At 57.2% G+C, this 26,800-nt stretch overlaps 1 protein-coding gene and 1 non-coding gene across 4 annotated transcripts; one reads left to right on the forward strand and one right to left on the reverse strand.

The window, feature by feature from the left end:
• The first annotated feature begins 4,953 nt into the window (after window positions 1–4,953).
• TRNAE-UUC (transfer RNA glutamic acid (anticodon UUC)) lies at window positions 4,954–5,025 on the forward strand. The gene has a single exon. It is a non-coding gene; the product is annotated as a tRNA-Glu (tRNA).
• Window positions 5,026–11,683: 6,658 nt separating this feature from the next.
• SLC38A3 (solute carrier family 38 member 3) lies at window positions 11,684–26,130 on the reverse strand. 3 transcript variants are annotated; one of them, XR_014064324.1, is made up of 16 exons: window positions 26,007–26,130; window positions 18,108–18,264; window positions 17,929–18,010; window positions 17,662–17,777; window positions 17,001–17,074; window positions 16,826–16,918; window positions 16,662–16,743; window positions 15,498–15,580; window positions 15,354–15,412; window positions 15,030–15,194; window positions 14,854–14,933; window positions 14,502–14,602; window positions 14,142–14,266; window positions 13,900–14,044; window positions 12,712–13,190; window positions 11,684–12,622 (listed from the first exon to the last, which is right to left on the reverse strand). XR_014064324.1 is itself a non-coding variant. In XM_081526152.1 (16 exons), exons 2-16 carry the CDS (start codon window positions 18,206–18,208, stop codon window positions 12,518–12,520), a joined length of 1,515 nt encoding a protein of 504 aa, XP_081382278.1. In that variant the 5' UTR covers window positions 18,209–18,264; window positions 26,007–26,114; the 3' UTR covers window positions 11,684–12,517. The 3 variants fall into 3 exon arrangements, 2 of the variants coding, with proteins under 2 accessions (XP_081382278.1, XP_081382279.1); XM_081526152.1 differs by having other exon boundaries at window positions 12,712–12,815; window positions 26,007–26,114; XM_081526153.1 differs by lacking the exon at window positions 17,929–18,010 and having other exon boundaries at window positions 12,712–12,815; window positions 26,007–26,061.
• Between the last annotated feature and the right edge of the window lie 670 nt (window positions 26,131–26,800).

The following is a 26,800-nucleotide window of genomic DNA, read 5'->3' on the forward strand; positions in this document are numbered from 1 at the left end:
TCTATTGCCACCTCAATGCCTTTGCCCAGGCTGTCTCCCTCAGTTGGGGGTACCTTCTCTAATCATCCAAGACTTATCTTTCTCTGATCTTCTAAGAGGTATCTATCATTCAGCAGGTAGCCATTCTGGGCTCCAACCTGGGACCCAGCAACCATGACCAAGGAAGAGAAAGAGAAAAAGGTGCCACCAGACTTCTGGAAACATAAGTGGCCATGATCTTATGGCTTGTCATCACCGGACAGTGGCTGCAAGGCCATGGCTGGACAAAGGTCAGGGGTGGGGGGGAGGCAGCAGCATTTCCAGCGGGACATTTCAGTCTTTCTGATTTTCTTCTCCATGAGAAGCCCACAGCCCCGACCTCTATTGGACAGTTAAAAAGTCTGCCAAGGGTTACCCAGGAAGGTGTCCTGTGTGCCTTGAGCTGGGGAGGGCCCAGTCCAAAGACAAGGAAAGTCCACGAAGCCAGGAAGCGAGCTGGCCAGCAATGCTTGGCCACCCACAGTCCCCTGTTCAGCACAGACTCCCTCCTTACCACCTTGACATACATCTTGTTTCTGCTCCCAGTTCTCAAGCCCTCTGCTCTCCCTGGAATGTCTGTGTGTCCCTATTTGAATGGCCCCCCTGTTGAGGAGGCATTGGCCTGTAAATCCTCAAATGGTTCCCCCAGGACTCTCTCCTGCCTGGAATCAAAGCTCAGGCAGGCCCTGCTACAAGCACGCAGCGAACCTGTTGAAAACACACAATACCCACCCAGGGACACAGACATTCAGAGATATGCTCTATACATCCATACATAGGCTCAGTCTCCAAAATGCTTCAGATCCACAGAACACATTGTCAACATGGCTGCACATAGTCAAGAACACAGCCTGTCCACAAAGGCTACAAACCCAGCTCCAAGGCGGCCCTCTTCCCCCAACAGCCCCGCCCCTCACTTGAGAGCTGATCCTCCCTCCTCAGGCCTCCCCAGCCTGCTCCTAGCAACAGCCAACAGCTCTTGCAGTTGCCAGGCAACAGGAGAACCTGTCAGCCCCTCGGAGGCCAGGCTCACCAGAGGTGCGCAGACACAGACCCCAATCAATGGAGGCCAGGCAGGACAGGGCCACTGGGAGGCATGGCCCCCTAGCCCCAAGCCAGTTCCTGTGGTATTTGTACCAGTTAGTCCCTCCTTTCAAGTGCTCTTCCTACAGTCCATCGACCCCTGCATCCAGTGCTCCTGGCTATTCCCTCCCTGTCTCCATGGGGGCCCCAGGGCTGCTGGGAAGAAGCTTCTGTTTACTCCTCCCGTAACATACCACTCCTGGGGCTCAGAACCCCACAGGACCATCTGCAGCCCAGCTTCTTCCTGCATCACCAGCCCCATGTTCACCACTGCTCTGAAGCCCAGTCATTTCAAGTACCCCCAATAATCCCTATTCCTGGGCTTTCCACCTTGTGGCCTTGTGACCAGCCAGAGCCATGATCCTTTCTCTGCACCCCGACATGCTGTCAGTTTCTTCCCTTCCTTACCTCCTTAACTCTCACTCAAATATGGCCCCATTGTCCCTTATTCTAGGCCTCCAGCCCTCTCCCTGGCTCTCCCGTTTCCTCTACAATCCATCTTCTACATGGCAGTCAAGGGAATCCTGCTCAAAGAAGCCACATCACTGTCTTGCACGCAAACCTTCTGTGGCTCCCCAGTACCCTGAGGATAAAGCCCACACACATTGCTTTGGACCGTGCAGGGGCACAGGTGCAACAGTGGTGGCTGACAGCAAGGACTCGCTGTGGAGCAGTCTGAAAACTGGCTGGCTGCGTATTACTTTGGACAAGTACCAGAAACTCCTTGGGTCTCAAGTCTTTTTATCAATAAAGTGGACCTAACTGTCACAGCTACCCATTGTACTGGCAGAGATCAGGGCTAAGGAAGGAAGTGTAGGTAGACGTTCAGAATGTGCATGGTACATGGAACGCCCTCAGTACGGGTGACTTGCTATAATAGTAATTTCTGCCAGGCCCTGTAGGGGCTGTCCCCGACCAAGGCCCACATCATTTCCCTCCGTCTGTGACACCCTGGCACTCCAGCCATCTGACTTGCCTTGCTCTCCCCACCCTCTTGCATGTCCTCCTTTATCCCTCCCCCCATTTCCCTCCTCCCTATCTTTCATTCCCCGGCTGTAAACTGGGCATCTCTGACTCCTATTGTCCTGGGGCTTCCCCTCCCCCAACAGATCCCACCATGCCTGGTGGTGAGTCTCTCCCACCCACCCAGATCTCTGATGCCAGACCCCTTACAGCTTAATCTTTGAGGGTCGTAGGTAAATCTTTGTTAAATGAAATGAATGAATCACATAAACTTTAACTCACCCTTTCCAGGGGTTCCCCCACCCTGGAGTGGGGAGAAGTGTTAACAATTAATCCTGCTGTCGCTATAAAAAAAAACATGCCATAGCTGTTTGTGGAGAGAGGGGAGAAATTCAAGGTACCTGGGAAGGTTGGAAAGCCTTCTTGGTGGAGGTGGTGTGGGCAGTGTTAGAGGGAGATCACTGAAGGAAGAGGGAACAGGGACTGGGAAGGGGGTTTTGGGAAGAGGTGGGGAGAAAAATCGAGGGTCAGAGCTAGAGAAACATCTGGCTTTGCAGCTGAGATCACTGAGACCCAGAAAGGGTCAGGACCCATCCATGGTCATCCAGTGAGGGACATACAGGCATGCTGCTTCCTTCACACTTGGCAACCCAGGAGTTCTTTTATCCTTTCATGAGACACTGTTCTGGGGGCAGAGGATGGTTGCCCAGCCAGGGCCTCCTAGGCACCAGAAGAGCCATGACTTGTCTCTCTGCACTGCACGTTGCTCCAGCACTCCCTGAACTAGACTGTAAGGGATGGTGAAATGACGTTCAACAGAGATGAGGATAGTGCCCCAGGTGGAATGAAGTGAAAGCTACTGGCTCGCTTGGAGAGCTAGGACAGCCTTGGGGCTCGCCACAGGCCACAGAGCAGCTCTTCTGTCTTGAGCTCCTGTCATGCACCAGGCTGAACAGGGTGAGGAATGGAGACCCCCTTAGTGGGCCGTGACACACCAGCCCACGGGCTCCAGGAAGGGGAAGCTGCCAGCACTTCCCCAAAGGCAGTTTCGGGGTAGGCGTGTCTGCCCCCGCCCAGAGTCCAGGAACAGGCAGGACCCCACAGGAATGCCGAGTCCAGGATTCTGGCCACCCCACCTCCATGGGTCACAGATGGCAGGGAGTCGCCAGCAAGACTATGTACCATTAAATCACAGCTTTACAGATAAACAGTCTCAGTGACTTCTGCCTGTAGATCTCAGTGGCCGGGGCTGGTTCCCTCCCTGCAACCCTTAGCCAGGCTCCACCTCCTGGTACCCCCCCAGCACTTCCTCTTTCCTGCTTCTGAGCCCAGCAGCACTTCTGAGATTGGAGTCAGCCACCTCATCCTCTCTGCCCCTTTCTTCCAAACCTCCATTACCAGGCTTCTCTTCCCTCCCCCCCGAGAAACAACCCCAGGCTTGGCAGGCCTTGGGGTTCAGGGTCCCCGTTCATAGACATCCCCCTCCTTCAATTGGCTTTAGCGCCTGGAGAACTCAGGCCCCCAGCACTCCATGCCAAAAAGTTGCTTGATAGGCTAGGGGATTCCAGCTGATACAGGGGCAGGAGGCTCTCAGAGGAGGAGTCATTTGTTCAATGACTGTGTGCTGAGAACCTGAGGGTGAGTGAGGGTGAGGGAGGCAGCTGGAAGCCTGCCCTTCAGGAGCACATGCCAAACACATCAACAGGGAAATGAACTCCAGGGTTTTGGAGGAACTCAACGGGGTGACACGAGAGCCACTGGGAGGTGTATGTATGAGGAACAGTGACTTGTTCCCAAGGAGGGGAACTCTGAATGATGAGAAGGGACCAAGCATGTGACAAGCTAAGAGAAGAGGGTGATAGGCAGAAGCGACAGCAAAGACATCGGGGCAGGGCGGGAAGGGCCTGGGTGTTCCTGGAAGCGAAAGGCCAGCCTGGCCAGAGCAAGAGGGTCTGTGGTGTGAGGGAGTACAGCCACGAGGCATCAGTGAGGTGAAGAGCAAGCAGGGAGTTCCCAAGTGCCTAAGAGATGCTGAGGTAGGAGTGTATATGAGCCTGCAGTAGATCCCAGCATCTCCAAGCCTGTGACTCATGTCTGGCCCTGAAAATCCTACTTATCTTAGCACTCATAGGGTGCTGCTGATACGACTGGGGGAGAACTGTCCAGGAGATCCAGGACTGAGTTGAGACCCCCTCCATGTCCTTAAAGAGCTCTTGTCCAACTTGCCCCTGTTTCGGACACCTGCACAGCCTCTAAGGGCCACCACCCCTGGGAAACCCAGGATCCTTAAGAGAGCTTGGGAAATGATAATCAGCTTTATCCCCAGGAGCCACTCCTCTGCTCACCTTGTTGCCTTGCCTTCCCTGTCATGCTGTCCAAAGGCTGGGGCTGGAAGCTTCTCCTGTGACTCGTTAGGGCCTTCATTAGCACTGCTTCCTGGAATTTAATTTAATGAAGGATCAAAAACAGCCCTAATGAAGGTGACGCAACAGCAAGCAGCCCATGAGGTGCCTCCAAGGCCGAGCCACCAGGGTTCAGGAGCTTCTTGTAGATGGTGACCAGCAGTAGAGGGGGAAGAGGAATGGGACCTCTTCTGGGAGAGATGCTGGTCACTGGGCCCTGGAAGCATGGGACATTGCTCTGCAGCACTGCAGGGAGCAAATGCTGCCACTGAAGCCAGCTAGACAGAGTTAGAGGAATGAGCCTGCTGGGGATGGCTATAGGCTGTTGGGAGAAAAACTTCTGAGATGCTCTGGGCAATCACAGGCCCAGCTGTGGGCTAGTGCCAGCAGAGAGTAAGGACAAGTCAGGTTATCAGAGCCACAGGGCAGGAAGACGTTCAAATTTCATTCCAAATGTGATGAAAACAATTAGAGGTTTTTAGGGAATTCCCTGGTTGTCCAGTGGTTAGGACGTAGTACTTTCACTGCTGGGGCCGAGGTTCAATTCCTGGTCAGGGAACTAAGATCCCACAAGCAGTGCGAGCCTAAAAAATAAACCAAAAACCCCAAAAACTATTGGAGGATTTTTGAGAATGGGTGACCTGATCTGCTATTTTAAAGTTTCCCATGGGGGGCTCTCCTGGTGGTTCAGTGGTAAAGAATCTGCCTGCCAATGCAGAGGACACAGGTTTGACCCTCGGTTTAGATCCCACATGCCACGGGACAACTAAGCCCATGAGCCATGACTACTGAGCCTGTGCTCTTAAACAAGAGAAGCCACCTCATTGAGAAGCTGGCAAACTGCAACTAGAGAAAGCCCATGCAGCAAGGAAGACCCAGCACAGACAAAAACAAATAAAATTATTTTCAAAAATAAAATTCGTTCTGGCTGCTGTGGACAAGAGAGAAGGTAGGAAAGAAGGCATGGGGTGGCCACCATGTGGTGCAGGAGATGAGGGTGATGGAGTGAAGCCTATAGAGACAGGGTTGTCCCACATCCTCTAGGAGAGGGTAGCTGGGGATGTGTTGGGGGCAGGGCACATATAACTGGGCTGAGCTAGTTTCCACCAGCAGGTTTGGGCTGACTAGTCCCCTTTTATTCCTCTCCACAGGCCTGGCCTCTTCTCCAAATGGACACTGCTCCAACATTCAAAGAAAATCTGTTGAAAGGGTTCCCCAGCCCCCTCTAGCTGCTTCCCCAACTCTGAGCACCTTTTTACTCCACTGCTGGAGTTCCCTTCCCGTTTCTCCACTGCTGGAAAGCCTTCCTTGCCCTGCCCTCAAGTCTTGGGCAGCGCCAAACCTCCCAGGAGCTCCAGGATTGTATTTCACAAGGGAAAAGGCTGGAGGCTTAGGTGTGGGGTCCAAGAGCTACCAAGGGTGCAGCCTTGCAAACCAGAGCCTGTCCCTCCGCTTTGGCCTCCTGACACTCTGTTCCCCACCCCGACCCTAGGACCCCGCAACACTGCCTGCCCTCGGCCCACCACGGCTTCCTCGCACCCTTCCCTCTCCCTCTTATTGACAACCTTCCCCAAGTTTCGGAACCCAAACCCCCCTGAGTCTCTGCGCACACCACCCCCTCCCCCCGCCTCCCGGACTAGCTGAAGCCGGAAGCGGCCCCGGAGCGCGCCGCCCCGCCCCTTCCGGGGCTTCTTGAGGCGGGAGTGCGGGGTTTGGGCGGTGCCAGAGACCGAGCACGGCTTCGCGGGACAGCGGCGCCCTCTAGCGGGTCTTTAGCGCAACGCGGGAGCCGAGGGGGGCCTAGGGCCCCTACCTCCCAGCGGTCCTCTCCTCTTCTCCAGACTGCCGCTCGCGCCAGCATCAGTCCTGCCTTCCAGTTTCGTTCTGACTCCAGCCCTGAACCCCTGCCTCCTCCGATCTGCCCACTCGGCGGCCAGCAAGGGTCTCCCTCCATAGGGCAGCAGCCGTTCGGCGTTCTCTCGCTCAGAGCCGTCCGTGGCGCCGCAAGGCCCTCACCTAGCTCTGACCCCAGCCCTCCCCGCCTTCCTCCAGCCTTAGCCGCCCATCCACAGAATGTGCCACGACACGTGTGCCCTGCTTCTTCTGGTCCCGGCATCTTCATCCCCTGCGTTCTAGAATGCTCTCTAGCCTCCATTCCCCAAATTCAGAGCAGAGATTAGACGCTGATTTTGGTTGATTATCCCGGTGGGCACGTCCCTGCTTCCCGCGGCTGGGGTGGCTCAGTGCCCATACTGTAAACTAAGCCGGGGGCCCGCTGCCCTCTGGAGGCTCCGGGTGCCTTAATGAGCTTGACCCAAGGAGAGATGTGGACAGGATAAGGAGAGGAGCTGGGTGATGCTTGGTGGGGCTCTCAGAAGGCATGGTTAAGGGTGAGTCTGGGACTCCAGTTCCTTCCTCCGCGCCAGGAACCCCTCCAAGGTCAGGCAACTCATGGGGAAAGGGCAAGGCCTGGTTGCCTAAGGACCTGGCCAAGCGTGAGAGTGGCAGCTACTCACTTGCCCAAGATGCCCAGTGTTGAATGAATGAAGCCCCCACCCCTCCCTTGGCGACCTCACCCTCCTGCCTGGCCCGAAGCCTTCTTGCTTGCGCCCTTCCCATGCGCCAGCCAGGATTTTTTCTTGGACAGCCTTGGAGCCTCAGGTCCCCCTGCACAGCTGCAGCTGAGCGTCCCCACCGCCAGGTTCTGTAATGTATGGGCTGAGTCACCACACAGCCCAGACTCTGGCCGTTGACCGCCAGGGGGCAGCAGAGGCTGCCTTGTATGGACATGCTGGGTCGGGAGTGGATGCGTGTGGGGGTTAAACTTAATCCAGTCCCAGGTCCGGCGGCGCGTGGCGGGGCAGGTTTGCAGCCTAGTATGGTTTTGAAAGCAGTTCTGTTCTTTCCGATATTTCCCAGGGCTACGTTTTCTAAGTAGCATGCAGTCTATTATTACTGTTCCACGATTAAAAAAAAAAAAAAATGGCAACCCACTCCAGTTTTCTTGCCTGGAGAATCCCATGGACAGGGGAGCCTGGCGGGCTGCAGTCCATGGGGTCACAAAGAGTCATACAGGCCTGAGCGACTGAGCAACAGCAACGATGTTTGAAAGTTAGTCGGTTACTGGATGACTTTAAAGGAAGTCAAGGCTGAGACCTGACTGAGTCTTCTGGGTCCCTCCATATGCTCCTTGTGGGGGCTTCCCAGGCGGCCCAGTGGTAAAGAATCCGCCTGCCAATGCAAGAGATGCAAGAGACACGGGTTCCATACCTAGGTTGGGGAAGATCCCCTGGAGTAGGAAATGGCAAACATTCTCCAGTATTCTTGCCTGGAAAATTCCATAGACAGAGGAGCCTGGTGGGCTACAAAAGCCTGGTGGTCGCAAAAGTCAGACACGACTGAGCGACTAAGCACATGTATTTGTTCCTTGAGGTCCGTGGCTCCATCTTGGACCCAGGATGCTCCTTGCTAGCAGCGCTTGGCTTGGCCACGCTGCGTGCCCCCTGATGCCACTGTCCGATCTCCATGTGCTGTCTTCCAGGGCTCTGGCCCAGAAGTCCTTCAGTTACCTCCAACCCACCACACTGCCAGCTTCTTCCCATCTCTTACCTCAATAACTGCTGCTTCTTCCCAGTCTTTCTTAAACATCTCTGTCAGCCCTGCTCCTCTCAGTTCACACAAATTGTCTACAATTATTATTTGAAGATCCTACCTCTCCTTACTCTACCCTTTCCAGACAGGCTTGCCTTTCCCTCCACAAATAAATCCCTGGTCAAGGTCCTTAGTGACCTGCACATTGCTGGATCCACTGGTCTGTTCTCCACCCTCACCTCCTTGAGCAGCTGGTGCTTGCCTGTCTCCCAGGAGCCCGCACTCTCCTGGGTTTCCTCCCATATCCTGGTGGCTCCCACCAGCTTCTTTGCAGGTTTCACCTCATCTCTCCCACCTCCCAACAGAGAAATGTTCGAGGGCTCAGTCCCTACCACTCCCCTCCTCCTTCCAAACCCAAACTGTCCCCATCACATCTAGGACCCTGGCTCTAAGTACCAATCCAGTCTCTTTGCCTCCCAAATCCAAAGCTCCAGTACTGGTCACTCTGCTGAACTTGAGTCACACACCTCGCACAAAAATGGCATTTTTACTTTGGTGTCCAGTCAGTGTTTTAAACTTTTCATGGGCAAAACTGATCTCCCTCCCAAGGCTCCTGTTCTTCTATCCTCCCTCAGCACATACAGAGGAAGCTTGGAGTCACCCTGGACTTGTCTCTGTCTTTCCCCTCGTACACACGTACCCAAGCCATTAGGGAACACTGCCACCTCTACCTTCAGGACATGCCCAGCTTCTCACCCTAACTGTGCCCCTACCTGTGCTGAGACACCTGCCATGCCTGCCTGGAACATCTGTAATGGCCTTTGTGTCACTGTCATACTTTTGGCTCCCTGTCCCTCACCCCAGAGTCTAGTCTCAATGCAGCAGCCAGAATAATCCATTTAAAACTTAGAGCTGCTACTGAGTCAGATCCTGCCCCCTCCTCTGTTCAGGACCTGGCCTTGGTTCTCACCTTTTCCAGAGAAAAATCCAAAGTCTTATGGTGGCTGACAAGGTCCCACAACATCCCCTCCTTACCCACCACTCGTCTCTTCTGCCCCCCTTCACCTCACTTAGCGTTAGTCTCTATGGCTTCCTGGCTGCCCCTCTCCCATGCCAGGCACATTCTGCCTCAGGGCTTTGCACTGGCTGATCCTCCTAGCTGGAATGTTCCCTGCAGACATCTGCATGGCTTCCTCTCTCTCCAAGCTCTGATCAAACGTCCCTTTCTCAGTGAGGCCCACCTGATCCATCTCCTAACCATTTTTTAAAATTTTATTTGGCCACATTGCATAATATGCACCATCCTAGTTCCCTGACCAGGGATTGAACCTGTGTCCCCTGAGCTGGGAGTGTGGAATCTTAACCACTGGACTGCCAGGGAAGTTCCCCAACCCTTGTTCTTCATTGCCCTTACCACGCCATCTTTAGTCCCTATACTACTGACCATCTTTTAACAAATGATATAACTTAACTGATTATGTTTCATGTTTCTGGTCTGAATCTAATCCCCTACCTAGAATATAAGTTCAAGGAAGGCAGGGATCTTCACTCTGTTCATTGCTATATGTACAGGTGCTGGAAGAGTGCCTGGCACATAGGAAATATTAATAAATACTTGTCGAATGAATAAACAGTGGATTCTTTTTCAGTTGCTAGGCAAATCTGTGCATGTGCACACAGGCAAGAAGGGTGCAGGCAGGGGCAGCTGCTGGTCAGGGAGACCAAGGCCCATGCTTTGGCCCTTTTTCCTGGTCTATATCATCTTGTTTTTCTGCTGCAAGCAGTCATAAGGAAAGCGGTGGAAAGAAATATAGACAACTTTTGTGCTGCTCTAATTTTTTCTGGCCGTGCTTCATGGCTTGTGGGATCTTAGTTCCCTGACCAAGGACCACGAATTGAACCCAGGTCCTCGGCAGTGAGAGCACGGAGTCCTAACCACTGGGCCACCAGGGAATTCCTGCTAATTTGTTAACATTTCAGATTAAAAAAATTTTTTTTTCAGAGCAATCTTAAAAAGCAAGAAAGAAGAAAAATGTCCTGAGAAATTCTTCCAAACATAAAAGTGCTTAGTGATGACCAACAGCTGGCAGACCCATCCTCACAGAGGCTGAATGGCTTAGAACTTGACAGCCAGGGCTAAAGAGGTCCTCATTTGCAAACCGTCTTGTGGGCACCCGACTTTTGGACATAGTGTAGTGGCCACATTGCCTGCCCCTTTCCCCCTGGAGCCACTACCCACCCATCAGTCTGGAGGAGACCTTGCTGGGCAGGCAGAGATGCCTCCAATGGGCCAGAGTCCTTTTCCACCCCATATGTGTATATGTGGGTGTGGGTGGGAGGGTAGTGGGTGGGAGGGCTGGGTGGAGCTACTGATCTGAGAGGCCTGAATCCAGACCTGGGGATCTTAAGGGATTCCAGGTGGTCCTGTGGCTGCTCTGGCCTGCAACCTTCTTTGGATGGAAGGAGTATGAGACAAGACTCCCAGGGTCTGTCAGCAGGATGGACCCTGGCCTTTATTGCCTCCTACTCCCCAGGAGCCCAGGGTCTCGGGCAGGGCCATGGCCCCAGCTGACGAGGAAGAAGCCAGACATTCCCATGCAGAGGGTAGCCTTGCTCACCGGGGGCACTCTGGGCCGTGGCCACCTCTAGGCCAGTGTCCAGCTCTTTCCTGGGGCCATAGGGCTCCTGGGTGAGTCCCCAGGCTGGAGTCAGGCGCCCGGGACTGATGAGAACCAGACTCAGGAAGCCCCCCTCTGATCAGCTGGCACTGCCATGGGCCGAGCAGCCACCGACTTGAGGAAGTTCTTTCTTCAGGGGTTTCTCAGGCTGGCAGCTGCCTTGCCAGTTCAAACTGGATTTTTCCTGCTGCCCCTTTCCCCGGCCGCCTAGCTGGGTACGGGGTCTTTCCTAATGAGGGTTTGATGCCAAAGCCTGGGCAGCTCCATCCTGCTGGGTCCCAGCTGATTCAGGCCTGCCCCAGGCAATGGGCAGCTTCCCAGCCAGCCCCCTGTTCCAGGCTGGGCCACCTGGGGCCACTCTGCATCCCTGAAACTCTTGCCCTGCCTTGGACTCCCCCTCTCAGAATTCAGGCCCCACATACAGGCACTCACTAACCCACCTTTAGTCACAGCAGGTTTTACTAATAAAAAGATAATTAAAGATCCAGACAGGGCCCAGGATCCCAGGACTTTTGTCCCCAGACGGAAGCCATTGACAGAGGGTTGACATGGCAGCCAGGGAGGGTAGGGGGCCCTTCTGCGGGGCTTCTGCAGGGCTCAGCTGCCCCCAGCTCAGACCCTCCTTGAAGCTGCTGAGGATGCGCCTCACGTTGCCTCCATCCGGAGGCCTCTCTCTGTCCCATTTCCTGGGGCCTCATTAATTCCTCCCCACCTCACCCCGTGAGAAAGCAGGTCTGTGCTAAGCCTGGCCCAGGCCCAGCGCTGGGTCTCAGCACGCCGCTGCTTGGTTTGGGAGGCAGGGGATGGGGTGGGGTAGGGGACTCACCCTGTCCCACACTCATCCCAAGGAAACAGGCAGGGTGGGCTTCCATCAGCATCCGTGTCCCGGCTCCCACCCCACCTTCCAGGAACCCAGGCACCCTGGAGATCAAGAATATAAAGCACAGCTGGTCTTATGTATAATATTTATAAAAGGGGGCTGCCAACTTCTCCACCCCTGCCCCAGACTGGCCCCTAGGGTCTTTGGCTCCCAGGGGCAGAGACGCTCTGGGCCCCAGCCTCTTTCTTCTCCCAGCAGTGGAATGTGAACTGTGGCCTGGGCTTCGGGTGGGGGGGAGTCCCAGCCTCCCCAGGACTGGCAAAGGGCCAGGGAAGAGGTCCCTTGGGGGTGCCCACGCCCACCTCAATTGAAAACCAAGTTCTGGCCTCAGGTATAGGGTGAGGCCGGTGGGGGGCGTTGGGGGGCAGGGGAGTGTCTGCTCCTGGTGGGGGTGATGGGCAAAGAGGACTAGATTATCCAAGGGCCTGAGCCCCAGTGCCTGAAAGAGGCCTCGGGGACAGAAGGAGGAAAGGCAAGCAGGCTGAAGGAGATGAGGCCCCAGGGTGCAGACCATGGTCCAGCAGCAAGGTTGGGGGTGACTGCAGGCTGATTCAGCTCTGTGCTCCCTCTACAGGTTGTGGGACCTGAGGGGGCAGCCGATGGGCCTATGCACCTGTGCAAAGAGGATAAGGGGCTTGGGTGGGATCTGAGGCAACAGGAAGGGAACAGGGATACAGTCCCGCCCTGCTCCCAGCTCGGGAAGCCCCTGAAGTCCAGGAGCTCAGTGGGGTAGTGGCCCGAGGGCCTTGGTCCTGGCGCTAACAAACCGGGCAGGGCCAGATGCCAGTGCTCAGCGTGACTTTCTCCTCCCCCCACCGACTGGCCACTAGATGGGAGCAGGGACAGAGGAGTCTGGGCAGGAGGACAAGGACGAGGAGACAGAAGGAGATGCAGGGGTCATCCTAGTGGCTTCCTCCGTGCCGATTGGTGCCCGAGACCCAGTCCATAATGATGAAGCTCAGGCTCATGGTCATCAGCAAGATGCCAAGTGCAGCGAAACAAAGGGCCTGTGGGATCAGAAGTCAGGGTCAGGCCTGAGGTCAGGGCAGACCCCCTCAGCCTCATACCAGCCCACCAACCTCCAGGGCCTTCGCACCAGGATTTTGGGGGTAGACCTTGCAGGTTCCTTCTCAGTGGGCATGATGCGAAAGTAGAAAATGGCTGGGAAGATGAAGATGAGGCACGGGGCAGACGTGGCACCTGCAAAGACATGGCTACTGTTGGCTCCTCACAGAGGATGAGATGGTTGGATGGCATCACTGACTCGGTGGACATGAGCGTGAGCAAACTCTGGGGGACAGGGAAGGGCAGGGCGGCCTGGCGTGCTGCAGTCCATGGGGTTGCCGAGAGTCAGATACAACGGAGCGACTGAAGATCACGCCTGTTGGTTCACCTCTACCGACTGGCTAAAGTTCAAGGTCGGACACTTTAATGAGATCAAACATTCCTTGATGAGGGAGTCTCATCTTGAAACTCCACTTGAGAACTCTGCTTGATTCTGGAAAGTCCATCAGCCCCTCCCCTTATTCTCCATCCACCAAGATAGAAGGCTAGGGCTTTTGGTATCTGAAGAATCTGTCAGTGAAAGATAGCAAAAAGACAGGCCAAGAGATGGAGACAAAGCTTTGAGGATATTGGGCTACTGGATACAGCTATTCCTGAAGGCATTTCAATCAACTGAGCCCATGCATTACTTTATGCTTAATTCATTTTGAGTCAGATTTCAGACATATAGAACCAAGAGTCCTGTCTATGATATAAATCTACTCAGTCCCCAGGTCAGTGTGTTGGTCCTTGCAGAGTTGAAGAGTCAGTCTCCTGAGTTGAGTCACCCCAGAGATGTCAGAATTGTTTGATCTTCCCGCTCAGAGCTCCGACTGGGACAGTTGGACAGAAGCCCAAATCTATAGTCTCATGACCCTGGGGCTGAATCAAGGCTCTCCGCTTAATAGCTATATGGCTCTCCCTTAATCACTGTACACTTCCTCATATGTGGGGTGGGGTCAAGGCCCGATGAGATCGTTTGTGGAGGCCCCTTGACCCCTGGGCTCCACCCCATCCTCCAACACCTCCAGCAAGGGTAACTGACCCGGTGGTTCTGAGCCCTCAAAATGGATTAAGAGACCCTTGAGAACAAATCTCAGATGGGAGGCCAAGCTGTGCACATGGCAGTGGCCATCCCTTAAATGTAAGGTATGAGCTCAGGAATCTGCCAGGGTTTGCAGAGAGGAATTTTCCTGGGGCAGCACCCTGCCTCCATTCAAAGGAGGGCCAGACCCCTTACCGATGACCCCGAAGATGCCCAGGATGTTGGGGGCGAAGATGACCAGCAGGTTGATACACGTGAGCAGGCCAACGGCAATGAGCACGTGCCGCAGCCAGCTGAACTCGCGGTCGGGAAACAGCATTTGCTGGAGGGCGCGGCGTACCTGGGAAGCAGGGCGGGGAGAGTCATCAATCTGTCAACCGCCTCAGTCCCCCCCCTACCGCCCGCCATGGGCTTGGGCCACGTGCACGTTGGCTCACAGGAAACAGAACGATGGGCACTGTGAGTGTGACTGCCGTCAGCACAGCCACGCGGACGCACAGGATCAGCACATCAAACGGGTCCACCTTATTGTAGGTGTGCAGCAGCTCTGACTCTACCCCGTCTGTGGCAGGCAGGGAGGGTGGTCAGCAGGAGGTCCGGGGAGGGGGCTGGGCTCTGAGCCTGGGTTGACCCTGACACTGTGGGGAGTGGCAGCAGACTCACCTCCACAGCCGCAGGGCACAGACAGGCATCACAGACCTAATGAGCGCCTATAGTATGCAGGGTGCCGTGGCCGCTGGCCAGCCCCTTGCCCCCCAGCCTGGCCTCTGCCTCTGCCCCCCACGGTCCAGCCATACCGTAGAAGGTGAGGTAGCCGAAGAGGGCAGCCAGGAAGTACATGACATACATGACGGCGATGGACAGGTTGGAGATCCGCTGCATCTTCCTCTTGGAGGGGCTATGGGGCAGCAGGGGAGGGGATTGGTGCCAAGCTGGGAAACCCCCGGGTGTCCTGGGGTCTTTCTCTGGCAACACACCCTCACCATCTGGTAGCTTGGGGAGCCTCCTTCTCACCCCCTGGTCGCCCCTCTGGCAGCCATAGAGACCTTGGATAAAATGACTTGGCTCCTGACATTCCTTCCTGCTTAGGACCACTTCCATTCACTCCAGGGAGAAGGACCGCCTCTCCTCCCATACATGGATACCTACTCCTTGAGCTCCGTGTAGATGGGCAGCACCTCAGGGTGGCAGACGAAGGCAAAAGCCATGATGGGGATGGTGTATGCCGTCTGAGGAAACACGGATTCGGTGTCAGGACAGGCCGCCCCGCTCACCGCTCCCTCACTCTCCCCAGGCCCGCTGCCCCTCCCCTGGCCTACTGCAACCTGAGTGTTGAGCATGAAGTAACTCGGGGTGCAGAACGTCCCGGCCTCTGTCTCGGCCTGCAGCCCTGCCTTGTCTTTGTCAATCTCCGCGAGGCTGACGTTGCCTGTCATGTTGGCTACATTGGGGGACAGCGGGCAGGGCACGTGGAACTTTTTGTAGATGACCTAGGCGGCGGGGGAAGGATGAGGGCATCAGGGCCAGGTAGGGGTCTTGGGAAGTCACTGTGAAGCCACATGCAGATCAGGACACGTGGAGCTGCCCTCCTGACCCAGGCTGCCCAGAAAGACCTGCCCCCTCCCTGAACCCAGTGGAGGGTGACTCACTGCAATTAGGAAGAACATCATGCAGCTGAGGGAGAAGCCGCTGGAGTAGCCCAGGTAGCCTGCGAAGTGGGGGAGGGGGGTGTGAGTTGGAGGGGTCCTCCCATGCCTGCCCCTGGCCCCAGGCCCTGGCTCCACCACACTCACCGAGCTGCCGCATCAGGGCTAGGGGCAGAATGACGACGACAGAGACCAGGATCACCAGGTAGTTTCCATTCATGTACCAGTCCCTGCAGGGGCGGAAGTGGGGAGCCAAGGTTACAGTCACTCAGCCTCGGGTGGCGGGGCTGGCTTGTCCTCAGTCAGGGTCACCCAAGGTACCACTGAGTGATGGCACGCAGCGACCTCTGAAGAATACTGGTCCCCACCGCCGAGTCTCCCTTTCCCCATCTGCAAAATGGGCCCACTCCCAGCATTCTCTGGGGCAGGGTGAGGACTAACACATGCACCATTATGATCACAGTCACTGTGGCTGTTTTTCCCAGGATGCACAGATCTAGGTCCAGCCTGCCCAGAAAGTAGCCCGAAGGGGGTGGGATGAAAAAAACCTGGGTCTGGGGGGGTGGTGAGGCATTTTCCATGGGGTTCTCAGGGACTTGCCAACCACCTGAGCTCCTTGTGGTGCCCCCAGGACTTCATCCTACATCACCCGGCCCACCCCCTCAATAGACAGTGGGCATAGGGATGAGCAAAGAGACCCTCCTTCCAGGGCAAGTCCAAAGGCCAACTCCGCAGGAGAGGCCCCCAGGGCCTGGGGACCGAATCCTGGCTGTTTGTGTCCACCTAGAGCTGCTCACAGCCACACAGCCCCTCTGCCTGCTGGGGCTGCGTTTCCAAGGGCAGGGCCTGGCTATCTTCTGTGCTCTTACCCACAAAACATGGCTATGCCATCCATCAGTACTGGCTAAACTGATGATAGGCAACTGGGACACTGTGGGCTTAATTTCTTGGTTGGGGCGAGGTGGGGGGAAGCTAACACCCAAGCCATGGTCAGGAATAGCAGGAGCTTAGAGCTAAGCCCGAGGTTCTCAGGTCCTTGGTGCTCATGGGCTGGGTCCAGGGCTAGGCGGGGCCAGCTTGCTCAGCCTCACCCCACCTCCCAGCCCCACACGGCCCTCCTGGGAAGGTGCCCCGAGGTGCTTCATAAACGCGTGTGCACTGAATGTTAGCTCTTCCAGCAGCTCTCTGCCCTCCACCTCCACCCTGCTGCTCTCTCCCACTAGTCCAGCCTGAGCTCCGCTAGTGGTGGGCAGGGAGGGGTAACCCAGAGCCTCCCACCCTCACCCAGCCCCGCCCCACCCTGGGGCTCACGAGGTCTGATCCTCCAGATTCAGGAAGGTCTGTATGACAAGGGGCAGCTCGGACTTGATGATGTACAGGTAGCTGGACATGGCTGTGGGGAGAAGGGCAGGTCAGCCAAACAGCCAGCCTTCAGCCTGCCCACCGCCCACTGCCGGCCTGTCCATCAGCCTCACCTCCGATGTTCTGCAGCGTGATGGCCAGGGCGGCCGCCAGCTTTCCTGGGGTCCCAAAGGCACGGTAGCCCAGCTGCTCATAGGCACGGATGCCTGTGGGGGCAGGGAACCAGGACAGTCAGAAGAGCTCTCCCCAGCCCACTCCTCCCTGCTACAGGCCAAATTTGGGGCTCACCCACGATCCCTGAGGACTTGAGTAGCAGATGAATGGAGTAGCTGGACAGCAAGGCGACGGCCGTCAACAGGAACCTGGGGAAGGCGGATGAAAAGCGGCCACTGGGGATCCCCTGGCAGGCAGGGGGTGGTGAGCTCTGGGGAGGGGCTGGGTGTGCGGGGTCCACAACCCAGGTGTCTGGACCCCCAGCATATGTGGATGCAAATTTCACAGGCCCCAGGGGTGGCAAACACCACCCAGGTTGACCCAGGGTGGTCAGGACTCAGAAGAGACCCTCTGAGCACCACCTCCCGTTGAGATCTCGGAAAAGACATGTTTTCCATTTAGGCTGCAGGGCAGAGCTCCCAGGTAAGGACACGTGTATCCACATACGGCCTGGCCACTGGATTCATCCATCACGTGTTAAATGTGGTAGGACAGACTCAGGCCTGTTCGGCTGGCCCCATGTCGTCATTTCAGCAGCCTTACCAGGAAATGAGGTATATTTGTCTGTCCAGGGCTGTTTTTTTTTTTTTTTTTCCCCAGCTGTGGTTTGGGGCGAATGTAAGTGCCCACCCACTGCAGCCTGGGTCTTGGGATAGGAAACTGGCAGGTCCTGGGAGGTCAGGGTTGGAGGCCTGTTTGGGGCTCCTGTCTTTAGAAAGTTTGCTAAGACACTCACAGGAAAAGGATGATGCCCGTGTTGGCCATGGCATAGGCGAGCCCCAGGATGCCGCTGCCCATGATGGCATTGCTGAGGTTGAACACCGACATCCCGAACGATGTTTTCCCCTCGAACTGTGGGCACCAGAGTGAGACAGGAGGGTGGGGTGAGTCAGTGAGGTGCGGAGGGCAAGCCAACGTTCCCTCCTGCACTGTCCCTCGGCCTCCCAGTGCGCCTCAGTACTGCTCCCATGCCCCTGAGCTCCCGACTGCAGCCCCTGCTCACGTCGGTGAAGTGCGGCTCCTTGCTGGGGCTTTTTGGTAGGAAGCCTTCGCCCTCAACACAGCTCCGTCCAGGGTCCTCAACCCTGCAGGCACAGGCCAGGGCACGCAGCTCAGCTCTAGCCTCTTGCCCCACCCCCCAACCCTACCCTGCTGTATGCCATGACAGGGTCCTGCACTCACCTCTGGCCGCCGGCTGTGGGGGTGGCGACTGGGAGGAGACCCTCCAAGTGCTTGCCGTTGGGTACCAACTCCACCATCTCCGTCTGCAGAGGTGCCTCCATGGCTCCAGGACCACCACCACAGGAACACCGGCTTGTATGCTGACGCAGTCAGACGTCTACAAAGCAGACAGTCCTTCTGGTTATCCCCGCTCCTTGGGCTCGCGGCCCAGACTCCCACGGGAAGTCTGCGCTCTAGCACACCTCCCAGTTCACTGAGGACATATCTGCTCGCGTCTGCCTGCTGCGTCCCTGGAAGCTGCCACTGAGGGGCAGAGCTTGGATCCCTGAGCCCTCCAGGCCATCCTGAGGGGACACCTCGGCCAGTACCTAGAGCTTTCCCCCTCCCCCCCCCACCACATAGACGTAGAGGCCCAGGCAAGTCTTTTGGGGGCCTTGCTTTTACCATCTCTGAAGTAAGGGTCAGTTGCATGACTTGACTTGCCACAACCCGAGGGTGCTGAGTCCCAGGCCTCCAGACCCCTCTCTAGGGGTGGGCCCTGGACTGACTCCCCCTCTCTGACATTAATAGAGGGAGATGGTTTCCTGTGCCCTGTGTGCCAGGGGCCTCCTAGCCAACCTAGAATGGCACTGCCCGACGGCTGGAGGCCTCGGGACAGGGCGAGGGCTGTGGGCCCTGTTCCCAGCCGCCCGGCGGGCTTTGCTGGCAGCTAGAACAAAAGGCCCTCTGTGGGCTGAGAGCTGGCGCTGGGAACGGCAGGCGCAGAGACTACCCCCCCCCCCCCCGGAGTCAGGGGGCCTGAGGCGGTGCTGGGTGGCTGGACACCTGGGCCTTGCCTGTTCGGCTGCAAAGTGCCTTCGTGGCCTTCCAGGAAATGGGAGCCCCCAGAGCCCAGTTTTCTGGGCCACACAGACCTCACCCTCCACACAGCCCTGGCCTCAGGGCCATGTTCTCTTTTGAGCCTCTCCTCCCCTGCTGGGGAAGCCCCCACCCTTAGTGCAGACTCCCCACCTCCTGGAGCCCCAGGTCAGGAACTCAGGGCGTTGGCCAGCTGTAGATGGGCCTGGACCACTGGATCAGTCTTCCCTTCCCTGTGCTCTGCTGGACCTCAAAGCGATCCCCTCCTCCCCGTGCCCAACTCTGCCTGTTGCCCAGACAACTCGCTGGCCCCTCCCCCATCACTGTGGCTGGGAGCCAACTACCCCATGTCTAGAAGGTACCTGGGCGTAGTGCCCCCAGCATCTCTAAGGACATCCTGAAGGCCAGACAGAAGGCCAGGGTAGAGACCAGGGAGGCTGTAGCACTGCCAGGCAGGTCAGCCAGAACCTAGTCTTGACTAGTCCCTCTGCTTGGGAACCCGGCATCCTGCCCCAAATCCCCCAGATCCTGATGGTGTCAAGTGCGCTTTTAAAGCTAGAGCACCAGAGGTCTCAGACTCAGCATTCAGGGCTAGGGTGGGGAGGGGAGGCTAAGCTCAGGACTCAAGCCTCAGGCTGCAGGCCCTGGTGTCCTCAGGGCAGCAACCACATGGAATTGACCAAGGGACCTCTTTGTGATTGCCTCATGCAGCCCCAAAGCAGAGTTCCGGTCCTAGGTACCTCGGTCCTGAAGACCCCGTATCTGGCACCCTTGGACCACTTACCCTGCCTCTCCTTCCTCTGATGCTGGCACCTGTACCTTTCTCTCCTCCAGCCTGTCCACATAGGACCATAACAATTTGAGCATCTCTTCTCATGCCTTCTTCCCCTGGACCAGAGTCCCCCAGGTCAGCCTGTCTTCTTCATGCCCTGCCCTGAGCCTCACTGAGAGCACCCCTCCAAGGATACCCGCACCTGATCTCCAGAGTCACTCCAGAGTCACTCCAGAGTGCCCCCCGGCTCTCAGCTGGGGTTACCCTTGCCGGGCCTCCTGCCCTGGGCAGGCTGGGACAGGCCCTCAGGGTGTGCTGAGTCGGCAGACTGGACAAAGCACTCTTCTCTGCCTTAATATTCTTCCCTAGCAGCCAAGTACTGCCTCCAGGGAGACCACAGTGCCTGGCTCGGTCATGGCCAAGGTGCCTGAGGCCCTCGATTCAGGTTCCCCATCCCCTCGGCAGGACCTGAGGCCTAGACCTTCAGGTCCTGCCTAGTACTCATGATCAGTCAGTGCTGAGTCACAGGCTGGCCTGAGATCCCAGAGAGGACACAGAATACCCTTCCTCAAGTGGCTTCCAGTCTGGAAGGGACAAACTCCCCACCCCCCATCCCCTACCCGATGGCTCCTGCTGTAACGGAGCCACATAGTGCTGTGACTCAAAAAAGGAAAGAGAGAGGGAGGCATCAAGGAAGGCTTCCTGGAGGAAGAGGTGAGGGAGGCAGTTCTGAAATGCCAGCAGGAGCCCCCAAGGTGTGGAAACAGGAAAGAGCAGCTCAAGCAGCGTGCACAGCACGGAAGGGCAAAGGCCCTGAGGCAGGCTGTGAGGATAGTATGAAGGTTCTGTGGCCATAGACAAGCCTGACAGGGCCTTGAAGTTGAGGTCAAGGAGCCTGGACTTCAGTTAAAGCAGGACTAAGGGCTGGAGGTGGCGGCAGGGTGGAGATTAGCACTGGCCTGACATGTGGACCCCCAACCATTCCCTGGCAGCCCATTTTTGACTGTTCCCATCTCTCAGGCCTGCCGCGTCCCCAGGCCTCTTTGCATCAGACATCTGGGTAGCCTCAGGGGTTAGCCCTGCCTGAGGAAAGAAGCCAGGAGGTTCTGACCCACTGTAAGGAAAGCCCAGGGCGGACACTCTGGGTCTGAGGCCTGACCTGGCCCCGCCTCACGGTGGGATCATGGACAAAGTATTCCCCACTCAGGGCCTCAGTGTCCTCCTGTCCTCCGGGGGTTCTGTGAGGCTTGACCAAAGGTGGGGACAAGAGTGAGGCGCCTCCCAGAGGACTTTGCCCCTAGAGCAGACCACAGGCCCCCAGAGAGGGGTCAGGCTCTTGGGTGGGGAGATCACAGCGACCTTGAGCGGATCATCAGAGCGGAACATCGGAGCGGCAGCCGTCATGGGTGTAGCATGAGTTCAAGCAGTAAATCGATGGTCCAGGCCACTGCCCTGGGGCCTGTTTGCTCTGTTGGGAGATAAGGGCCGAGGTGGAGGGGGACCAGAAGCCACTGAGATCGCACAGCAGGTAACGTCCGCCCACGCAGACATCACAGGGTGAGAATTTGTCAGGCACACCTCCTCGGCAGGCGTTGAGTTTGGCTAATTAAAGATTTCAAGATCCAGGAATCCAGGCCACCGTGGGGCCACTGCTTGCGTCAGCTGCTACGGGAAGCATGTCTCTCTGCCCTCATCCAGGTTCTGGGAGTCACCAGGGCTCTGAGCCCGGTTTTCCTCCCCCACGTTCAGGGACACGAGTGGATCTGCCGTGGTGGCTTAGCTACAGGGAGAATCCGCACTGTCCTTCTTCCCTCGGTCCTGTGGCCGCATGCGCTGGTGGAGGCACTGAACCCAACCCATGGCTGCCATGGCCCTCGGGTTCCTTATGCCTGGACAGCCCCCACCTCAGCTCAGATCTCAGGGCAGAGGCAGCAGGCCTGGCTTAAGGCTCCACTGTGCTCATCCCTGGGGGCTTAGGGGTGATGGCTGCCTGCAGTTCTAGCTCATGGGTCCTTACAACTTCCCTCATTGGCTGAGAGAAGATGGCCCTCCCAGCCTAGTGCCCCTGCCGTTCACCTGCTTCTCCAGGCTTCAGAAGGAAAACAACCTCCCGGACCAGACATCAGTCAACAGGGAAACTGGGTTTGCTGGATACGTGTGGACTGTATGCTCTCAAGACACAGCCACGGCGATTGGTGCAAAGCTGACTGCTGAGGTCAGGGGTCTAGGGACAGGGCGTGTGGGAGGATGTTTAGAACAGGAGAGGATGCTTAAAAAAATCAGGTACTTTGCCCCTCCTCGAGACCCACAACTCCAGGTTTTGACCTCAGCGGATCCAGTCTTCTATCCACTACTCCCTCATTGTCAACAACACTGAGTAAGTGACCAGTGTGTGGCTAACCCTCGGCTGGTACTAAGGGGGTGGCAGACAGGAGGGGCCACATCCAGGGGAAGGCAAGTGGTGCAGAACAGCCATGTGCTGGCCACACCAACCCTCATCCCCTAGCTCCCTGGCCCCGTGCTTCCGTGTTCTGGGTATCCGGAACCATCCAGGAGGATCTGAGGGCCCCCACTGGGGCCGGAAGGTGGACTTTCCTGTGACAGGGTACACTTTCTAAACACCTAACAGATGCTTAGCGTTGGGCCTATCCCCAGACACCTAGGCCTCCCCTCTTGCCTAACTCTGAACCCTCCTTGCTCAGGTTGCCCCCCAACCCGGTGGAAGCTGTGGTCAGAATCTCTTGGCTCAAGACTCGGCCACGGCCAGCAGCAGCCCCCCTCCCCCCACTGCCAGCCTGCTGAGAAGGACGTGCATCCCAAGGCTCAGCTGAGGCAAAGGACAGGACATCACGTGCCTGTGGCCCCCCCCAGGGGCAGGGGAGACCCCGAGGCAGCCAGCCCATCCTCTGCTGACCCGGAATCCCCTGGAGGCAGCCAAATATTTGGACAGCCGGATTTCTCGCCCCAAAGAAAGCTGGAGCTGGGGCCTGGGGCAGCTCAGGACTCATTGGAGACCCCGATGCAGGGGGTGGGGGAGGGGGAGCAAAAGACAAAATCAGCCTGGAGGAGAGTCGCCATCCAATGTCAGGAAGAAGCAGGGAGAGTTGGAGGAAGGGAAGAGAGAGAGAGAAAACACACACACACATAATATCTGTGCTCATGCAAACAGATCCAGACCAAGAGACAGACAGAAGCGCTGGGAGATAAGACACACAGATGGATCCAGAGGGACACAGGGGTGTCCCTGGTGGCTCAGACGGCAGAGAATCTGCCTGCAATGCAGGAGACCTGGGTTCAATCCCTGGGTCAGGAAGATCCCCTGGAGAAGGGGATGGCTACCCACTCCAGTATTCTTGCCTGGAGAATTCCATGGACAGAAGAGCCTGGTGGGCTACCGTCCATGGGGTCACAACAGTCAGACATGACTGAGCGACTAACACACGCACGCATGCACACACACACACCCAGAGGGACACAAAAAGAGAAAAATACACAGAGAGATAGGTGTGTAGACATTCAGACAGGGAGACAGATAGACAACCAGATAGGTGAGAGATGGATCGACAGAGATAGCCAATCAGTTAGATATAGCCAGATGTAGAAAGAGACAGAGAGCCAGCATTACCAGACAGAGTGCCCCAGAAGGAGCAAGAAGTGGAGGGAGCCAGAGGCTCAGGTGAGGGGCAGCAGGTCCAGTGGGACGCCACAGCATTTCTGGATTCTTATGAGGGCAGGTTATACCCTCATTAGCCATGTGGAGACATTCAGAGGATGGGGCCACAGGCCAGGATGAGCTAGAAAGCTCAGAGCCCCCGAGTCCAGCACCCACAGCTTGTGTACCCGCACAATAGGAAAGCTACAAGAGAGAACTGTCAGTTGGAATGACCCCATCCTCAGTGGCCACGCACGTGTGTAGACGTGCTGGCTGAGAGGCTGTGTACAGGACGTGGCCCACAGAGCGGAAATTCAAATCCAAGCCACCCCAGGCCGCAGGCCGGAAAGCCCCTCCTGCCCAGCAGCTGATCCTTCCCTTTGGCCCCCAGTAGCCCCGCCTGGTTCTCTAAAAGAGCCCCCACCCTGCATCAGTCTTCTTATCCAGAGTCAAAGTCCAGCCCTCCACCCACCTGACTGACTGCGCAGGGGGCACACAGTAGGTACTCAGTAAATATGAAATGAACGAAATGGGTTCAAAGTCTTTGGCAAGCCTCCAGCCCATTTCACCTGCTCCAGGTGGCGTCTGGCTCCCCAGCCATGTCTGCCTGAGAATATCCCCCTGCAGCGCCCCTCTCCTAGTAGGGTACAGGCTGCAAATCCACCCCAGCTTTCTGTGTGCACAGATGCCACAACTGTACCTCTCTTGCAGCCAACAATTCTTCTAAAACGGTTCCCACCTCAAACTGAGTGCTTGCCCCCTACCCAGCCCAGACTTTCAGGGTGTACTCAGTTCAGCTCAAAAAACCTTCCTTGCCCCTACCCAAGCACCATAAACCACCCAGTCTGTCTTATTGCACTTCAATTTCTCCATCTCTCCAGGGCTTCAAGGCTATTTGGGTTTCCCTGGTGGCTCAGTGGTAAACAATCTGCCTGCCAACGCAGGAGATGCAGGTTCAATCCCAGGGTCAGGAAGATCCCCTGGAGAAGGAAATGGCAACCCACTCCAATATTCTTGCCTGGGAAATCCCATGGACGGAGGAGCCTGGCAGGCTACAGTCCATGGGGTTGCAAAAGAGTCAGACACGACTTAGCAACTAAACAACAACAACCAAGGCTACTTGCTAGGGAGCAGGCACTAGGACAGGAGCAACCAACTCTCAAGATCTTGCCACTTGTAGCCTCATGGGAGGTGTTTGCAACATGGCCCCAAAGAACCAGTACTGAACCAAAGGTGGATTGAGAAGCCAGTGAGGACAGGGGCTCTAGGAGCCCAGGCCTAATAAAGTTCTGAGACATACAGCTCAACCTCAGGGAGCCAGAGATCCTTCTTCCTGATTACAGGTATTCCAGGCCTCTTGGAGATGTGCCAGGTCTGGCCTCATCCACCCCTGATTTCTCCCACGGTTGGCGCTTCCTATAGGAAGCCTTCCATGATTGTGCAGAACCTCCCCCTCTCAAAATGGACCTGTCCTTGGATCCCGCCAGCTTTCTATGCTCCAGACTGAGAACCTCTGAGGGATTTGCTTCCTTTCCAGAAGGAAGTGAGCCCTCATGCCAGACTGTGCATTAAAGACCAAGGGCTTCTTTCAGGGCCAGCACAGAGGCCCAAGGCAGTCGTGCAAGGAAGGACAGGACTGGCAGGCTGAAGGAAGGATGGGCCTGGGTCGAGGTGTCCCCCACGGTGCGAGGACCTTTCACGTAGTCCCCCTCAGACCTGTCCCAGAGCATATACCTGGGCTCAAGGCTCAGGTGACTGAGGTGGGGGTGGGGCAGCGGGTGGAGAGCGTGACTTCCCATAAGCCCCGCCCCTGGCCCCTCCACCGGGTGTAAACAAACGCACGCACTTGCTGTGGCCAATCAAACGGGCCAGTCGGGCGGGGGCGGGCTCCTGTGAACCTAGTCCCAGTCCTTCCCCTCCGCCCCAGCGCGGGCTGCCAGCTCTCACACCTCGGTCCCAGTGCGCGTGGCGGGGAGGAGCTCAGATGCAGCCCCGCCTTCAGTCCGGGGAGCCACACTCGCCCAGTGCCTGTCGTGCCCGCTGGCCTGGCTGCAAATGGCACGGGCTCTGGGACCAACGTGTGTCCCGTAGCCCCTCAGGAAGCCTAGCCGGATCTGCCCTCAAGCCCCTGCCTAAGGCCGCAGGATAAATATACCCTGACGCCTGGCTTGCCAGCCGGGCCGATTTGCTTGTCAAGGAGCCTGACGGGGCATTGCTCCAGGGCCTGCTCCCGGGCCCTCTTAGGCCCCCCTCCGGGACCCTCTCGAGCCCGTCCCAGTGGGCCGTGCCTCGGCAAGCCCACGGCGCGCCACCCCAGCTTCTAACAAGGCGTCCCGTGACCCTGGCTTCTGGTACCGCCGACCTCCTGCTATCCCGCCGGCCCTGCGAGAGGCCCCGGGACGACGAGGTGCCCCTCCCGGGACACCAGCTCAAGCTGGGAGCTGGCGGGTCCCCAGAGCCTGCAGCTCTCCGGGCTTTGGTTTCCCGGAGGCTGGAGCGCCTGCCCGGAGCCAGGGCGGGTGAGGCCAGCCCGGAGTCCAGATCCGGACGCGAAAGTGGACAGTAGGGCTCCGCCCGCCCGGTGCCCCTAGGCGGGGGTCGACGCCCCCAGCGGTACCTGGCCTCGCGGGAGGGGACGCGCGGTGCTCCGCTCGAGTCGGTGCTGTCCGCTCTGCCCACGGCGGAGCTCAGCGGCGCGGGATGAAGGGCGCCCAGCCCCGCCCCCGGCCCGCCCCCGGCCCTCCAATCCTGGGCGGCCCGCGGAGGAGGGGCCGGTCTGGGGAGAGGCGGGGGCCCTCCGCCGGCCTGGAGCAAAGGGGAAGCCCTTAGGTAGGACAGCAGCTGCTCCGGAAGGGGCTCAGTGGAGTCTTGTTGGGAGAATACTTTTCGTCCAGAACAGATTCTCTCTAAGGTCTCCGAGTGCCCCCTTAACCCCTGAAGTGCTCTGCCCTCACTTCCCTTGAGCCAGAAGGGGCTTTCCAGCCAAGAGGAATGGCAACGGAGTCATGCTTAACCTCAGCGAAGGGTGCTTTGAGTGGGGGACTTTCGGACATCACTTAGGCACAAGGTGTCTTTTCTGCCGGCCTCACCCTTCCCAAGCAGAGGCAGGATAGGGTGAGGACAGGGACTCTGCATCAGTTCTGTCCTCACTGCAGATAATCGAAAGAGACTGTGGGTAGGGTGAGGACGGGAGTGGAGCAAGGCTTGGCTCCTGTTGGTCCTTACCTGTATCTCCCTGGCCATGCCCCCACCCCCACTTCCTTATTTCTGAAGAGTAGGAGACAGCTGTGGCTGCCCATGGAAAGTGGGGTCTGGGACTTGGTGCCTTGGCGGAAAGGGTTTCAGGGTGGTCCTGGAGTTCCTGGCTGAGGGCTCCTAATCCCATCCTTGCCTGCTTCTTACCCAAGGCCT

This window comes from Giraffa tippelskirchi, chromosome 9 (assembly GCF_054371585.1).
Source record: "Giraffa tippelskirchi isolate mGirTip1 chromosome 9, T2T-mGirTip1v1.2.pri, whole genome shotgun sequence".
NCBI classification, from domain to species: domain Eukaryota; kingdom Metazoa; phylum Chordata; class Mammalia; order Artiodactyla; family Giraffidae; genus Giraffa; species Giraffa tippelskirchi.